Source organism: Zootoca vivipara, chromosome 8 (assembly GCF_963506605.1).
Source record: "Zootoca vivipara chromosome 8, rZooViv1.1, whole genome shotgun sequence".
Classification (NCBI taxonomy): Eukaryota; Metazoa; Chordata; class Lepidosauria; order Squamata; family Lacertidae; genus Zootoca; species Zootoca vivipara.
The window spans coordinates 66,169,163-66,187,486 of record NC_083283.1 but is presented as its reverse complement, the minus strand read 5'-3'; the positions used below and the strand labels follow the sequence as shown (position 1 = coordinate 66,187,486).

The 18,324-nt window shown below is 45.9% G+C and overlaps 1 protein-coding gene across 1 annotated transcript; it reads left to right on the top strand.

Annotated features, from left to right (window-relative positions):
• The first annotated feature begins 9,804 nt into the window (after positions 1–9,804).
• On the top strand, positions 9,805–17,073 carry LOC118090135 (serpin B3-like). Its single transcript, XM_035125497.2, has 6 exons — positions 9,805–9,972; positions 12,969–13,115; positions 13,591–13,708; positions 14,109–14,260; positions 15,012–15,179; positions 16,702–17,073. The coding sequence occupies exons 1-6, from the start codon at positions 9,805–9,807 to the stop codon at positions 17,071–17,073; spliced, it is 1,125 nt and encodes a 374-aa protein (XP_034981388.2).
• The last annotated feature ends 1,251 nt before the right edge of the window (positions 17,074–18,324 follow it).

Below are 18,324 nucleotides of genomic sequence, written 5' to 3'. Positions count from 1 at the left end.
TATCAAACACCGTGTAGTTGCGCTCCGGCTGGGTCAGCTTTCTGGAGAAGAAGGCACAGGGTCTCCACTCTCTGTTGGCGTCCAGTTGCAGCAAAATGGCGCCCACAGCTCTGTCTGAAGCATCTGTCTCCACGCGTAGGGGCGCATCCTGCACCACGTAGAACAAGTTCTGGTCTGAGGCGAACACCCTCTTGAGGCTTTCGAACGCTGCTTGCGCCTCTGGTGTCCATCTGAACTTCTGCTTGCCTCTCAGGCAGTCCGTGATGGGAGCCGTAACGCGAGAGAAGTTCTTGATGAACTTCCTGTAGAAGTTGGCGAAGCCTAGTAGGCGTTGGGCATCTTTGCGCGTCCTGGGGCTGTGCCAGTCCAGGATGGCCTGCACCTTGTCCTTGTCCATCGCTAGCCCCTTGTCTGACAGCTTGTAGCCCAGGAAGTCCACTTCCCTGGTGTGAAACTTGCACTTCTCTAGCTTCACATACAGGTGGTTCTCCTTTAGGCGCTGCAACACCTCCCTGACATCCTTCACATGCTGCTCGGGGTCATTGGAGTATATAAGGATGTCCTCTAGGAAGACCAAGCAGTTCTTGAAGAGGAGGGACCCCAGGACGTGGTGCATGAAGGCCTGGAAGCATGCTGAGCCTCCTTGCAAACCGAAGGGCATCACCAGATATTCAAAAGAGCCCAGAGGCGTGAACATCGTAGTCTTCCACTCATCGCCTTCCCGGATCCTGATCAAGTTGTACGCCCCCCTCAGATCGAGCTTGGTGAAGATCTTGCCCCTGCGTGCCGCTGTCAGCAGATCATCCACTCTGGGCATTGGGAAAGCCACCGGTTCCGTCATGCTATTGAGCCGTCTAAAATCCACCACCAGGCGGCGCTGTTGCGTGTCTTTCCTTTCCACCCAGAAGACCGGGCTGCCCCCTGCTGCCTTGCTTTCTCTGATGAACCCCCTCTTGAGGTTCTTGTCGATGAACTCCCGTAGATCCTCCAGTTCCTGATCTGACATGGAGTACAGCTTGGCGGGGGGTAGTGAGGCCCCTGGCACCAGGTTGATCTGACAGTCAAATGACCTGTGTGGGGGTAGATGGTCGGACTCCGCTTCGCTGAAGACCTCCTGCAGGTCCCAGTATGGTTTGGGTATTGCCTCCCCCCCCCTTGATGTGCATGGTGGCCACCGTGGCTATGGGAGGCCCCTCCCCTGGTTGGCGCTGCATGCAATGTTCTAGACAAAAGTCCGATCAAAACGTGATGCATCTCTGGTGCCAACTGATGGAGGGGTCATGGTGCGCCAGCCAGCTCATGCCCAAGACGATGGGGGGGTCTGAGATGGTGGTGACGTTGAATGCCAGTGTCTCTGAGTGTCGCCCCACCGTCATTCTCATGGGGGGGGGTCTGGTGGGTGATGGCCCCTCCCAGCAACTCCCTGCCGTCTATGGTGGAGACGTGCAGGGGGAAATCCAGCTGCAGAAGTTGGATCTGGTGTGCTTCTGCAAAGGTTCTCGAGAAGAAGTTCGCCGGCGCCCCCGAATCGATTAATGCGAGGACCGTCAGGGGATAGCCATTTGGGAGCGTTAGCGTCACTTCTAGAACCACCCCTGCTCTGGGGGGGGGGTGGCGCTGCTCCTCGCTGTGCGGGTGGGCGGGTTGAGGCCGGTTTGTGCTAACTGTGCCTGGCTGCTGCCCCTTGTCTCCTGCAGCCAGGCTGTCTCGTTTCCTTGCTGTGGTGCTACGTCAGTGGGGGAGGGCACAACCGTTCCCGCCTTTCCTTGCCACTCCCTGCGGTGTGGGCAGTCTTTGACGCGATGCTGGGGGGAGTTGCAGAGAAAGCAATTCCCGCCTCTTCTCTCCTTGCGTCTTGGCGCCGCCGGGGTTTGAAAAGCCCGCGCGCGCGCGTGCTCCACCGATCTCCATCGGTTCCGGCTCTGAGCTCGGTCTGGGCGGGACTAGGGGTGGGCCCTGGGGTGGGGTTTGGTGAAGTGGTCTGTCCTGGGAGCGTGGGAACCAAGGCTTTGCTGCGCGCGTCGTTTGTTTGTCATTCCATCTGGATTCCTGTCTCACCCCCACCGCTAGCGCCGCTTTGCTTAACTCATCCATAGTCCGCGGTTTGGGACCTCTCGCCAGCTCATCCTTAACGTCTGAGTGCAACCCCAGGTAGAAGGCTGATTTCACTGGCTCACTGTGCAGATCCCACCCCAGTTTGTGCACTAGCATGGTGAACCTCGCCCAGTAGTCCCGAACTGTCGATTTTCCTTGTGTTAAGTTATGAAGCTCTTCTTTTGTGGCTTCCATTTCAGAGTCACTCGCATACATGATTTTTAAAGCTTCTAAGAATAGTTTTGCGTTCTTCATGCAATTATTTTTTTGCGCGATGAGCGGTCTGACCCATTCTCTGGCGGCCCCCGTCAAATGCTCTATGATAAAGGAGACTCTGTGCGCGTCATCTGGGAATTCTGCCGCATGCAGTTCCAGCGCATAATTTATTTCTGTCTCAAAGCCTAGGTACTCTCTCGGGTCGCCGCTAAACTTGGTGACTAGGGTCTGTCCCCTCCTCACTTGGACTAGCTGGGGCTGGGGCACCCCCCCACCTCTCGCAGCTTTTTCCTCATCCAGCTTTTTCTGTAACTCCACCACCATCACCCTTAGTTGCTTCTCAGTTTCATCTTTCGCTCTCACCTGCTCTGCCAGCTTGTTCAGCTCCTCCCGCGTTCCTCGCGCTTCCTCCTGAGCGGCAAGTAATTGCTGGTGTGCCTGTGCTGTCAGGTTCTGTAATTTCTGTAATTCCTGTGCTGCGGCTTCGGCCTCCAGCCTCCACTGCTCAGCGTCTTGCGCGCTCATCGCTGCCGCTCCCAAGTAGCCAGAAAGACTTGGAGGTTGCTGTCACGGTGGCCGGAGAAGGCTACTTCAGAGTAACGACTCTACACAGCTCTGCATTTTGTCTTTTATTGGTGCTGAGTATTTACAGTGCTAATGGCAGTGCTATTTACAAAGACACATCTGTTCAGCTTGAATCAGAACCTCCAAGTGGCTTTTGGCGCGTCTTGCACCAGCATAACAACTTGGGGAGACCCATCCTCTTCCCCCGACGCTTTCTGCGAAGTTCCGGAGCTGGGGGGACTGGCCTGCCCCCCTTCCTTCCCCCTTCCTGTCCCACCTGGGACGATGGCTCTTCTACCCTGCCAGAGCCTTGGACACCACTTCCTGTTTCCCCACTTGAGCTGGAGCTTTCCCTCTTTTCAGCCTCGCTCGGGGCTGGAACTCAGGAGGGGAGGGGCTTCGCGATATCCCTTGCCCCTCACACAAGCGTTTACAATTTCAGTGAATTAAATTATTATATTCAACACCCCCAGTCTATGTCATCCAAACCTGAAGCTCTGGACCTGGCTTTTGCCTCTGTTCACCATCCCCTGATGGGAGAAGGGGCTCACACTCCTCTGCTGTCCAGCCCAGAGTAACCACTTCGTTAATTACTTATTGCTTTCTTTTATACTGCATTATGGCTCTTCTCTCCAGGTGATTCCTGATCAGGTAACTGATACTGCCTGCATTTTAACACTGCTAAATATAACATTTGTCACCCAGGTTAATAATCCAAGCATATTTTTATTTCTAACATTTACTAACCCTATAAAGCAAATCATAACACCATAACATTGTAGCAGCCCACTCCTTTCCTACAGTTCCCAGTATCAAGTTGCCCCACAATGCCTTCTTATTTCTCCTGCAGTGCAGGAGAACTTCTAAAAACACACCCCGCCAACAGAACAATTCCTAAAAATCATTTATCAGTTCAATTTCTAAAAATTATCAATGGGTTCCCACCACCAGAAACATGTAAAAAAAACCTACACATACTGTCAGGGGGTTGTTGCGGCTACTCTCGAGTAAAGACGCTCCAGTCCGTGCTGTGTTTAAGAGTTTTATTGTGCATACTATTTACAGTGCAGAGATATCAGAAAAACATGACCGCCTACTCACTTTCAGAACTCGGCAATGGCTTCCGTCTGCTTTTCGGCCAGCATAAAAGCCTGGGCACCCCAAACGCCGTCCCTTCGCCCTACGTGTGGGCGCGCACCTCAATTCAGGCACTGGAAGGAAAGGTCTCCCCTCTTGCTGGCTAGGGCAGCACCTGGGCTCCGACGTCTCGCTGAGCCCCTCATCCGCTGACCCTCGACCAGAGCGTTGCCAGGGCTCAGACGCCTCACTGAGCCCTCTCTCCATTCCGCTCCATTCCTCATTCCCTCCTCCTGACTCGCTGCTCGTGCTGTCACTGGGCGAAGTGCTGGTCAGGATAACGGGGGGGAGGCTCCCTGTAGGGAGTCCCCCTGACACATACACACAGTCCACAGCATTTAAAAGAAACCTATTGCTAAGATTTGCTGGAAGGATTATTGAAGTAAACAGTCTCAGAAAGCAGAACACAAACCCCTGCCCACCCCCCACATTGAGCAACTTCCTGCAGGGTGCTTTGTCTTGCGCAGTCGTCAGCAACCTAAGGCCCACGGAGGTCATTTGACCGGCCCACAAGCCCACCCCCGAACTGAGCTGCCCGCTCGTGGGCTGTGCTAAAACAGTGCAGCATGGCGCGGGGACTCGCTTCTGCAGTGCCAGAAATTGTGTCTGTGCAGACGCCGAAAATCACGGGAATGCGTGCTCCCTCATCAGCTTTATCTGTGTGGCTATTCTTGATTCCATTTTTTGTTTACTTCAGTCACACCTAGCTGATGTTTATTGCATTTTTACTATTTTTTTGTTGGGAGCCACCCAGAGTGGCTGGGGCAACCCAGTCAGATGGGCAACATATAAATTATAAATACTTCTTCTTAGCTCTCAGGCCTTTCCTCCAGGAAACACTGATCCCACTTCTAACACCAGTATTGCACACCACCCCTTTCTCTACAGTGGTGCAAGATCTCAGGGGTCCAGGGTTTGTGTTTCCTTCAGAAATGAGGCACAGTAGAGCCTTTATGATATATGCCTTTATTAACAAAACACACACAGAGAGAGACACTTATATACCCAAAGGGTGCTCATCAATGGCTCCTCTTCATCCTGGAGAGAAGTGACTAGTGGGGTGCCACAGAGTTCTGTCTTGGGCCCAGTCTTATTCAACATCTTTATCAATGACTTGGATGATGGGCTTGAGGGCATCCTGATGAAGTTTGCAGATGACACCAAATTGGGAGGGGTGACTAATACCCCAGAGGACAGGATCACACTTCAAAATGACCTTAACAGATTAGAGAACTGGGTCAAAGCAAACAAGATGAATTTTAACAGGGAGAAATGTAAAGTACTACACTTGGGGTGTGTGTGTGAAAGGCACAAATACAGGATGGGTGACACCTGGCTTGAGAGCAGTACATGTGAACAGGATCTAGGAGTCAACAGTGTGATGCAGCAGCTAAAAAAGCCAATGCAATTCTGGGCTGCATCAATAGGAGTATAGCATCTAGATCAAGAGATGTAATAGTACCACTGCACTCTGCTCTGGTCAGACCTCACCTGGAGTACTGTGTCCAGTTCTTGGCAGCACAGTTCAAGAAGGATACTGACAAGCTGGAACGTGTCCAGAGGAGGGCAACCGAAATGGTCAAAGGCCTGGAAACGATGCCTTATGAGGAACGGCTTAGGGAGCTGGGTAAGTTTAGCCTGGAGAAGAGAAGGTTAAGGGGTGATATGATAGCCATGTTCAAATATATAAAAGGATGTCATATAGAGGAGGGAGAAAGGTTGTTTTCTGCTGCTCCAGAGAAGCGGACATGGAGCAATGGATTCAAACTACAAGAAAGTAGATTCCACCTAAACATTAGGAAGAACTTCCTGACAGTAAGAGCTGTTTGGCAGTGGAATTTGCTGCAAAGGACTGTAGTGGAGTCTCCTTCTTTGGAGGTCTTTAAGCGGAGGCTTGACGGCTATATGTCAGGAATGCTTTGATGGTGTTTCCTGCTTGGCAGGGGGTTGGACTGGATGGCCCTTGTGGTCTCTTCCAACTCTATGATTCTATGATTCTATATATGCAAAGAGAAAGGGAAAAAAAGGAGAGAGCACATATTTTTGGTTTTAAAAAATTTAGGTGCCCATAGTAATCTATTGATAAACTTGTCATGTGTCCCAGAAAAAAATGGCTATCATGGGATACAAAGAAAAAGTGATGGTACTCCTTACCAGTGAGTACTAGCACTAAAAATCAATGACTCTTCACTTGTTATTATTAAATAGAATAGCCGCATGAATTAAAAGCAGATGGGAACATCCAGTTCTTTTAGAAACAGTAGGGGAGGGAGCATGCCTCCCACCAGTGGTCCCCTGCTCATGTTTTCACTCGGTGGCAGTGGCAGGAGTGGGGATGAGGGAGCACAGGAAGCTGGGTGGCTGGGTGGCTGGAAGCTGCTCTTTACATTTCCCACAATGCCCAGGCTGCCATGGAAAGCTAACATTACATAATGAAGTTCTTGCCTAGCAACTTGTCTCTCTTAAACAACAACTGGAGAAGAAGACATTTCTGGCTCCTATCTAGACATAAATAACTCCATTGCCACCTAGTGACCAAACCATACAATGACACTGTCCAAACATTGTAGGAAGTGAAATGGCAGCTCACTTAGGGTTGCCATACGTCCAGAATTTCCTGGACATATCCGGAACACTGCAGCCGCAAGCAGTGTCCAGGCAGAAATCGTTCAAATGTCCAAGGAAATCTGGATGTGGGGCAGCCGATGTCGGTGATTTTGCAAAAGTTTTTGAAATATGGCAACCCTAAGCTCACTGGCACAGGGGGGAAAAACTAACACTGGATGTGTCCAAACACTCCAGCAGTGTGTGGGATGTATAATGAATGATTTACCAGTCAATTCCCATCTAAGTCAAGTATTTTCTTCCTTGATATAAATGCCGTCTTCCTTGTTCCATGAAATGGGTCTGCATCTTATCTTCAGAGGAGATGCCTAGTGTCATTCTGGGGCATTGTCTAGGGTTGCGATCCATCCAGGAATTCCCAGACATGTCCCCTTTTAGGGGGTCTTACATGCCCATCCAGGGGGGATTTTACATTTTAAAGCAGATGTCCTAGATTTGGTTCAGACTCAGGTTCTCGTGCAAAGGACCCGGGCAATTGGTTTCAGGCTCAGGCTCTGGCATGGACAGAGGGGCTATTGGGCGATTGCCTTAAAAAAGCTCAACAACTTTTTGTGTCCGGATTTTTACCTCTTGAAATATGGCAACGCTAGCCACCACGATAAAGACTGGATAATTTGCATGTTTCCAGCTGTGCTGTCTAGTGGCACGTGAATGGTTAAATTGGGAATCTTAATTTTTGGCACTGTGGCTTTGTTTACATTATGACAGAATTTTTAATTTGTTGTTTACTGGATCTATTTAGATGGTGTTGTAATATCTGCATATTGTTCATCTTCTCTTTATTTTTATTATTTTGTTCCCAAGATTTATGCCCATGTAGACCTACCTATGCAGACATTATTTCTGCCAGTGTGGTGTAGTGGTTAAGAGCGTTAGACTTGTAATCTGGGGAACTGGGTTCGTGTCTCCGCTCCTCCACATGCAGCTGCTGGGTGACCTTGGGCTAGTCACACTTCTTTGAAGTCTCTCAGCCCCACCCACCTCACAGAGTGTTTGTTGTGGGGGAGGAAGGGAAAGGAGATTGTGAGCCGCTTTGAGACTCCTTTGGGTAGTGATAAAGCGGGATATCTAATCCAAACTCTTCTTCTTCTTCTGCCCCACCCTTTGCAAAACAAAATCAACAAAATTGCAAACTAATCAAAATAGCTGAGTAGCAAATAAAATAATGTACAAATAGAGCAAACAAGGAATCCTGACCAAATATACCAAAGTCCTCCTCCTCCAAAGGTCTTGGGGAAGGTGGAAGTCCCATCGTGCAAGTGGAAATCCTTTTGCTGACCAGACACATTAACTGAATACTGTCCAGTGTGCTCAAAGCCTGTCATTTTTCACAGCACCAGAGGGCATTCAAGGGGAATTTGGGGAATAAGGAAGCAACCCTTTTCATTTCCAGCCTAAAGGGACACCCATTCTTTCAATGGATTCCCTTAGTAAAATAATATTGGCTTTAAGGGATACAGTAGTTCTATAATGGGGATGTTTTCGAGAGTCATTATTTGGAGTTCCGTGAGCACACTGACAAGGCACAAACATCTTCATTGCTGAAAGGGTGTGTCGTAATCCACCTGTTTGCAGCAGTTGAAATATATGTAATTATACAAAGTCATATCTGCAGCATATGTAGTCACCTGTGATAATTAGGTTTATTATTACAAATGACCAGGTTTTGCCTCGCACTGTTTTCGTTATGTAAATTTGTTTTAATCAATTTTTTTTGCTGATTTAGAAATGCAAATCTATTTAATGGTTGCGGGGGTGTAAGGAGATCCGTATAAATGCCAGCAGCTCACTGGAAGAGAGCATCACACTCACCTGCCAGCCTCTTATCATCGCAACTGAATCCAAGGTGAGTAGCTCTCCTTTTACCCAAGGCCAAATTAAAGTGGCAGGGAGGTTCTGTTGCAGTTCTCAAAATAGGGGTCCCCCTCCCCCCTCAAATAGGAATACATAAAATAAGGAACCAAAATTATGCCCTTAAAGTCTAACAAATTTATTATTAATAAGCTTCCATGGACTACAAAACAAAACAAAACAAAAATACTCCGAGCATGCTTAGTTTCACACCACCAACCAAGTACTGAGAAAAAACATTTCGGCAGCCCCCCCAAACAGAAAGAAAATACTCCGAGCATTTGCCAGGCTTCGGGGAATTTGATCCCTCCCACAGTGGCAGCCAAGAATCAGATAGACAATAAAAGATCTTACCAATTAATTTATTCAATATTCACAGTGAGAGATGAAGGAATGCAGCCTCCCCTAGTTAATGGCATTGCTCCAAGTAAAACCCCACCCCTTACGTCTCTCCTGTTCTACATCACCCCTGCATCGGCCAATCTGAGCTTTCTGCCTTTGAGCTTTCTGTTCTACTACTCTCAATACTTGCTTGGTCCGGGGTGGTGGTGGTCAGGAATGCTCTCCAAAGGCACTGAGTCCATCAGCTGTCTCTCTCCTGGTGCTTCTTCTCCCTGCTGTTCCTCTTCCAATATTTCCCAGCTTCTCCCCTCTGCAGCCTCTGAACTATGCCCTTCTGCAAACCAATGTTCTAAATCTATACTGTCGTCCTGTTCTCAGGAAGTTCAGGAGAAGGGGGGGCGGCTCCCACCATTCCTCCTCAGTCCAACCCAACAGGCGGACTCTGGTCTTTCAAATTTCAGCAGTGCTTTGTACGAGGTCAAAATTTGGCACGCTCCGCCTCTTGCCTTCCATTTTGTGCATGCTCCATAGTTGTGCTGTCCCCCTCAGCTTGGGGGGACTGCTTGCACTGCCCTAAATCCGCCTCTGTTAAACTCACTTCCCATTATATTTTTTCATTACCTAATTTGGGGTTGCCGTAAGTCCGGGTTTTCCTGGACATGTCCTCTTTTTGGCATCCAATGTGGGCCCCGGACAGATTTTTTGATTTTACATGAATTGTCTGGGTTTTTGAGTTTGTTGAGCTTGGGGGGGTATGCGCATGCTCAGGAGGGCGCTGTGCAGCAGAAGCGCCACAGCGGGGTCTGGCGCAAGGACTGCAGCCAGACCCCTTCGCAATATTTTTTTTATCCTAGGTAGTTCTTCAAAATTGTTTTTGATGAACGGGTGTAGAATCAGGAACAAAACATACATAGTATGATAGAGCTTGTAAGAATGACTCATTCTGGTCTTCCCTTAGAGCTTCTGAATTCCATCATGACCACCCTGCCTGAAGCAAATGCTAAATTTGCTGTTGACTTTTTCCACCGTGTGGCCCAAGAGCTCACAGACAACAATGTCCTGCTGTCCCCTGTGAACCTCATCTCGGCTCTGGGCCTGAGTGCATATGCATCTGGAAATGAACAGGCAGCTGAGGTCGAGAAGGTGAGAATAAAGAAGCAGAAGAGATCCAGTCTTCAAACTAGGTTCAGTGGCAAATAGCTTCCCATCACTGGTCCACACCAATTATTACAGTTATTGTTATAATCACTGGTTACAATTCATCTGAATTCCCCCTCCCCGTTATTATTAATTTTTTACTTAATTAAACAAAAATTAGTATTGAACAATCCCCCATCCACACATACAGAGGCACCAGATATCTATTTAATTACATTTAACTTTTAAATCATTTCAGTTCTTAAACTGAACTACAGTGGTACCTCGCAAGATGAATGCCTCATGCAACGAAAAACTTGCAAGACGAAAGCGTTTTGTGATCTTTTTGTTGATTCGCAAGACGAATTTTTCTATGGCTGTGCTTCGCAAGATGATTTTTTTTGCATTTTTTTCTTTGATTTGTTTAAATTGGAAAACCGCAAGATGAAATTTTTGCAATACGAAACAACTCACGGAATGAATTAATTTCGTCTTGCGAGGCACCACTGTATAGTGATTGTAACAAATTATAGTGAATTATAGTGATTATAACTAGTTTCCATGTGTACTTAGAGGCCCATAACCACTATTGATACTGCATATGTAATAAAACTATGCTGAGTTGATTGAAAAGCAGTGATTTTCTTGTCTGTTCAACTCTCTCAGACATGGGTTGTCAGTTTGTCCATTAATATCAGGTCCCATGGTTGTGAGATCCAGATCTCAAACAGGTCTGCATTTAGAGTCTTCCAGTCTTGTAATAGTAGGTAAGCAACGAGATTGTTCTGGGAAAGTTGTTGACCAGTTTCTGAAAATTATCAAAGAAATGCTATTTCCAAATCCATAGGGATTCCTCATATGCACTGAGCCTATTTGATTATTTTTTCAATCTGAACATTTACTTTCTCATTACAATCCTAAAATAGCATTGTAAAGAAGGATGTCTTAGCATGTGCATGCCTGGAAGAAAGGCTGTGTGCAAAAGCTGATACATGTGTAGAGATGTAACACTACTGAATCATGTCATAGACAATATATGTAGGGCTGCCATACATCTGCCCATGCAATCTTTTTCTCAAATAGGTCAAAATGTCTGGGAAAACCAGACATTTTGGGGGGCGAACCCCCCCAAATAGCTAACAAACTTCTTTTTCTATGGAGATTTTGCAAAAAAGAAAAAGAAAAGAAAACATTTTGTGTCCAGATTTTGAAATATTGCAACCCTAAATATATGTTTTTGTAGAGAATATCCCTTTTGTAGAGAATATCCCAATGTGACTTTTTACTATCAGCTGAACATAATATTAACTCAAACTTCAGGTTGCCTGAAACTCAGTGGATGTTTGGATCATTAATTTGGCATGGTTCAGATATGATATTCCAAACATGTCCAATCATTCACAAGTTTGAGATGCAAGCAGAGATCTACTCTGTGTTTGATTGACAGTGACACCTTGTGGTGTATGAGACCTAGGAAACCATATGTTTCAAGTTCTTAAGTGCTGCTATTATATTGCCTATGCAACTGCAGTCATGTTACCATTTCATTCAAGGTCCTGCACTGGGATGAAGTGAAGGAGTGTGACAAAACCAGAAACAGTAGATATTTGGAAGCAGCCAAAAGTCTCGGACGTTCATCAACCAGATTAAGAGCTTCAAATGTACGTACAAGATTGCTTGAATAAAGTTTAGGAGTATTCTCCCCACCCCATAAATCCAAGCGGCATATTAGTATTATCTCCTGTTTAAACTCAACCTCAAATATATTTGCAGGAAGAGTGTTCAATCAATTCTTCGCATGAGAGTGCAGACATCATTTCCACAAATACATTTGCAGCAAAATACTCAGATGGGAAACTCAAGTAAAACAGGCACAAGAACATACAAATATTTGCATCTTCCTCTGCAGTATTAGTGCAATGTTGGGCAGTATTTAACTAAATAATTGCAGAAGTGAAACAACCTTCGCTTGTGCACTGGGATTACCACCCTCCTCCCCAGGCATATCCCAAACATGCCAACCCCAAATCTGCTTCAAAGGGTTAAAGTGGGGACCAGAACAGATTTGGTGGGCACAGGTGAAAAGAGGGAGGAAAGTCCCACTGTGCAAGTGGAAGTTTTGAAAGGTTCATGTGTTTTTATGCCAATGAAGATTTATTATTCCTTTCCTCTAACTCAGCAATGTCCAACATGTCGACCGTGATTGACAGGTAGATCGCCTGCGTGATCCTGGTCAATCACAGTTGATCACGGGCAAGTAACGTACCCGCCTCCCGCCCCACATAAACCTCCGAAACTCTGTCCACCCCCAAGAAAACTCTACAACTCTGTACACTCCTCTCCCAAAAGAAGCTCAACAACTCTAGTCAACCCCCCCCCCCCAAATGCACACTCCGCCCCGCTCCAATGACAATGGGTAGATCACTGCTAGTTAATTTATGCTGGGAGTAGATCACAGTTTCTTAGGAGTTGGACGCGCCTGCTCTAACTGAACTGGAATTGAAGAACCTATTGAGATGTTTCATTGCAGGCACAGAATAAAAGTGCTAGTTGTCCCAATCCAAAAACACATCTTAAACCATCACATTTAAAACCTTGTGACAGCAGATGAGACATTTGCCATGCACCTCCTTGGTTTAAGCCTGAGCTACCTTGCCATAATGCCTAAGTTGTGAAATACATGGGAAGTTTGATCTAGATCAATGTTACAGATATAGTGACCGACCCGAGGTCATCCAGTGAATTTCACTGCTGGGCAAGGATTTTCAATCTGGATTTGGGTATTTCCTTCCAACTTTTCACTGGATCTTATAATAATACATTGCGTGAAATCATTTGAAACTCTTGCACGTTGGGGTAACCAAGTGCTTTGCCAATAAAGAATTAAAAATCCGGTCGCTTGGCTTTGTTGGTTTGCATGTATTCCGGACAAAGAGAAGTTAATAATGAAATTAGCAGCCAAGTGTCATGAGAATTAATCTTCTTCTTCTTTGAATCCTTAGGATGTTCCCTGCTATGAGTGTGAGACACCTGAAGGCATCCATACGGCATTCAGCAAAATCCTTGCAACTCTTAATGAGCCCAGCACCAACTATACCCTGAGCTTTGCCAACAAGCTCTATGGAAACAAGGACATTGCCTTCATCCAGGTATCTCTATTTTTGGCCTCTTGGGTGCTCCACTGCACTGTGAGAACCACGTGCACATTGCAACCTGCAATTGACTGTATTCTACAATAAATGGGTTCTTCATCTACTGCCATCCAATGATGCAGTACCTCCTTCCCAGGCCACCAGAGGGAACTATTACAGTAATGATTACCTGTTGCATGAAGTACTCCACAAGTAAAATCCAGTGTTCTGAAACTAGTGAAGAACACCCGAATCCAAGATAGTTAAGAAGTACCAGTGGTGAAGAAGGAAGCCTATCAATGAAAAAAAAAATCTCTGCTGGCTTTCATAAGGCTGTCAATAATAACATTTCTATTATGCAAAATCTTTGAGGTCATGAAGCTGTACTTACTTCTAATAATCTCAAATCAGAGAGGATCCTGGATGTTATAACCGATTTGTTATTGTTTTATATTTATTGATACATGGATTCGGATTTTCTAATTCTGTCCAGAAATTCATATTCTGTGCTCTGAAACTGTACCTGACTGAAGTGGATGGAGTTGATTTGCACAATGCCCCCGAGGAAGTGAGGAGACTCGTCAACCTTTGGGTTGAAATCCGCACACATGGTAAGACCACACAATGTACTAACGAATTCTTCCTGACTCAACTTTTGTGAAAGGAAAGCTTCTAATTGTTGTTCCTCGTTTGAGTGATCTAAAAACCAGCAGATAAATCTTTCTTATTCTCCAAGAATAAGAAACCATTGCCGCTTCTGCTGTCCTCCAAACATGAGAAAAGGAAATTATATTTTATTTGCTTCTTAAAGCACCCAAAAGCCCTTGTTCTGGTGCAAAGGACCACTCAGGGTATAATTAAGTACTTTATCTACTTAAGCTGTTCCATTTACCCTCCATGAATAGCTAGTATACAAGTTGTGTGCTCCTTTTTATTTGAAGTGATACTATGGAATATATTTTAAAAACCTGAATATTTTTCTTAACCCTATTATATCCATTTCTTTGCTAGGTAAAATCAAGGAAGTTTCCCCCAAAGACAGCTTTGACTGCCTGGCTCAGCTCCTGTTGGTGAATGCTCTCTACTTCAAAGGACAATGGGAAGTGAATTTTGACAAAGAGCTCACAGAAGAAGCCCCCTTTTACCCTCATCATGCAGATGAGGTGAGTTATAAATATATATCTAGCTTCCTTGCTTCTGTTGTGCAGAGACAATGAGAGCAAGTAGGTGGGTAGCCTTTCAACTTCCAAATTGCATGATTTTCGTGGGGGTTCAGTTGCCCCAATAGGGTCTCGATGGAAATCACTTGAAACACTTGATGCAAGGAAGGCTCTGCAGTGCTGAACTGTCATCTCCCTTTTTAGATGATGGCTCCCACACAACTAGGCTTAGCTGTCTTAAAGCCCCATGAGTAACAACAGAGTTTCACTTGGCCACTCACCACCAGTCTCATTATTTCAATTAAGGAAGACGATAACATATTTTAGCAGGATTGATGCTGAAATCTTGGAAGAGGGAAATCTGCTCCCTTCATTCTCTTTTCCTGGGAGTTTGATGGAATCACGTAGCCTTGCAAAGAACTAGAAGGCTCACTACTTCTTGCATTTTAAAGGGGAGATCCTTACCATCATATTTCTTCCAGACTAATTCACCCAGGATAAACAGAAGACATTGGGCTTCCCCTTCAATCTTGCATATCTTCTTCTTCCAAGAGAGCTTCTAAAAAAAAAATGTGCTTGACAGATGGTGTCCATTTTATTCATCTCTCCCTTTTTCAGCAAACCAGAGGCAGTCGCTTGGGGTGTAAATCTTACCTTTATAATTTGGATATTCAGAATCAGGCCAAGGCAGGAACCTCCTAAAGCAAAATAAGTCCCCTTTCTCTTTTTAAGTATTTTTTTCTTTTCTTTACAGAAGGATTGTCACACCGTGCAGCTGATGCACAGGAAGGGTGTCTACAACGCAGGGACAATTGCTGTATGTGATGTTCAAGTCCAGGTTCTTGAGATCCCCTACAAGGACAATGAACTGAGCTTGTTTGTATTGCTCCCAGTAGACTGCAGTGCGGAGGCTCTTCAACAGGTAAATTGTATTCCTGCTCCAATGCTGATGATGCTGATGATAATTATTATATATACCACATGTATGTATGTGGTTTAGCCTGCAGCGCCGCAGGTGGCACTGCAGGTTAAACCACAGAGCCTAGGGCTTGCTCATCAGAAGGTCGGCGGTTTGAATCCCTGCAATGGGGTGAGCTCCCGTTGCTTGGTCCCAGCTCCTTCCAACCTAGCAGTTCGAAAGCACGTCAAAATGCAAGTAGATAAATAGGAACCGCTACAGCGGGAAGGTAAACGGCGTTTCCATGTGCTGCTCTGGTTTGCCAGAAGCGGCTTTGCCATGCTGGCCATATGACCTGGAAGCTGTACGCCAGCTCCCTCGGCCAATAATGCGAGATGAGCGCGCAACCCCAGAGTCGGTCACGACTGGACCTAATGGTCAGAGGTCCCTTTACCTTTACCTTACATACATACCCTAACCATCTGGCTGGGTCTCCCCAGCCACTCTGGGCAGCTCCCAAAAGAATATTAAAAATGTGATAAAACATCAAACTCTAAAAACTTCCCTAAACAGGGCTGCCTTCAGATGTCTTCTAAAAGTCAGGTAGTTATTTCCTTGACATTTGATGGGAGTGTGTTCCTCAGAGCAGACGCTCCTATCAAGAAGGCCCTCTGCCTGGTTCCCTGCATACCTGCCAAGTCTCTCACGGAGAAATCCGGGATCAGCAGCCACGCAACACCGGAAGTTGCATAGACGCAACTTTCGGTGTCGCTTTGCCCATCTATGGGCACTCAAAATGGCCAGCACTAGCACCGGAAGTTGTGTCTACGCATGTCTGGAAGTGCGTAGACGCAACTTCCGGTGCCGGCCATTTTCGGTGCCCATCGATGGGCAAAGCAACACCGGAAGTTGCATCTACGCACTTCCGGACATGCGTAGATGCGACTTCCGGTGCCAGCCATTTTCTGGTGCCCATAGATGGGCAAAGCAGCACCAGAAAAATGGCCGCCGACAGGAGCCAAAATAAGGGAGATTAACGGGAGAGGAGCTGAAACGGGAGACTGCCAGGAAACAATAAGGAAAAACGGGGGTTTCCCAGGAAATACAAGGTACTTGGCAGCTGTGGTTCCCTGTAACCTCACTTCTTGCAGTGAGGGAACTGCCAGAAGGCCCTCAGAGATGGACCTCAGTGTCCGGGCTGAACGATGAGGGTGGAGACGCTCCTTCAGGTATACTGGGCCGAGGCGGTTTAGGGCTTTAAAGGTCAGCATCAACATTTTGAATTGTGCTCAGAAACGTACTGGAAGCCAATGCAGGTCTTTCAGGATTGGTGTTATATGGTCTTGGCAGCCATTAATATTCATGATGCTCTTTTCTATAACACTTATATGTACCTGGCCATCACCTTACCCACATATGGCTCTTAAAGTTAATAATATTGTTGTGAAAGGACGTACTATTACCTACTTATCTGTTGTGGTCACCGTTGCTTTGATTCATCCTGGGACTGAGATTATATCACTGCCATTTCTGTTTGTTCCTCTAGCTGGAAGGTGGACTAAGCCATGAGCATCTGCTTAACTTATCCTGTGAACTGAAGCCCATAGAGGTGGAAGTGGCTCTTCCCAAGTTCAGCTCAGAGAAGAGACTTGAAGTCGACTTGGTTAATCGAAAAAGCGGGGATTTCTCTGGAGCAACCACAACAGAAAGCGTGGTTCTGACTCAGTTTATCCACAATGCTCTATTTGAGGTTGATGAGGAGGGCGGTGACGCAGCAGAGGCAGTCCATTGCCCCAAGGATAGGCGTCCACGTTGGGAACCTGTGGTGGTTTTGGCTAACCATCCTTTCCTCTTTTATGTCCTTCACAAATGCACCCAAAGCATACTTGTTCTCGGCAGATTTGCTAAACCACAATAAAGGAAGATTTTTGATTTGGGGAACAAAGTCAGTGGAAAACGGATATAGGAAATGCTTTATAGGACTCTTTGCCTCATATTCTTTGGTCAGAGAAAACTTTTTTTTGTGGTGGTGGGCCGACTTTTCATGGTATGTTAATGGTTTATTAAAGGATTGTTACCCTGCCTGTTTGCAATACCTTCAAACATTTTTCATCTTTTTGAAGAATATCTTTCCACCCGGGACTCAGCTAGACTACTAAAGAAAAAATGATTTGTTTGTGTTGTATGTGTGATATAGCATTGTGCCACCAAATGGTGGCATGGAATCCCATTTTTCGCTGTTTTCCCTTTTTAAAATTTACAATGCTTTAAACTGAAGCCTTCTTTGGTGTTTCTAGGTCCAGCCCTGAGCTCCAAATAGTGCCCTAGCTTTTGAACAGATATCCAAGACTTCAGAGCATCCACCTAAACAGAAATGCCTATATTCTGAAAGGAATTTTTTTAACAATGTGTTTGAATTTTTGCACAAAATACACTAAGAATTTAAAATATAAAACATAAAACAATGTAAAAAAAGAGAGAATATGTATTATTTCCTCCTTTCATATATATATGAAAGAGAACCAGAATAAGTCCATTTGGTTGATACTTGGTCTCCTGTGTAATCTGCAGTTTTAGTTCAGTGCAGTTCCCTCTGTCCCCACAGTACAGCTGTCATCTTTGGACAATGGAGCTAATTTCAGAGTGAGGATGTGAGGTTGAAATCCTTCTTCTGCCGCTTTCCTTTTTCAAAAAGAAGAAGACGAAGCTGGAAATGGCTATTTGCATTTAAGTATTTTACCATTTAACTCCAAGAACACAGACTCACCGGGGACAGAAGACTGAGAGAAAACATACCAGGCCGGGGGATGAAAAAGGACACGAGCCTATGTGGCTTTTGAAGGAATCGGCACATAAACACATGTCCGCCCGTCAAATACTCCAACGTACAGGACATTCCACAGTATAGCCCTGTGATGAAAGAAACTGCACTTATTTGTACTATAGGGTGGCAATGACCAGGGCCAGAATAATCCTGGTCAGGCCATGCAGGCCCTAAGTAGCCAGAGGAACTCCATTTTCAAAATCTTTCTGTCTCTGATAGAAAGTATACCACACACAGCACTTCTAAGAAATTCTAGCTAAACCACACTTTGTTCCATCCTGTCTAGCATAAACCACAAGAGCACATCCTGTAGAAGCTTTGTAACTTACATTCTGAGGGGGTGGG

Excerpts from the sequence above, each read along its gene's own strand:
- LOC118090135 (XM_035125497.2), top strand. The coding sequence starts at position 9,805 with ATGACCACCCTGCCTGAAGCAAATGCTAAATTTGCTGTTGACTTTTTC. Across the intron at positions 9,973-12,968 it reads AGGCAGCTGAGGTCGAGAAG|GATGTTCCCTGCTATGAGTG; the intron begins GTGAGAATAAAG and ends TTGAATCCTTAG. Across the intron at positions 13,709-14,108 it reads GGTTGAAATCCGCACACATG|GTAAAATCAAGGAAGTTTCC; the intron begins GTAAGACCACAC and ends TTTCTTTGCTAG.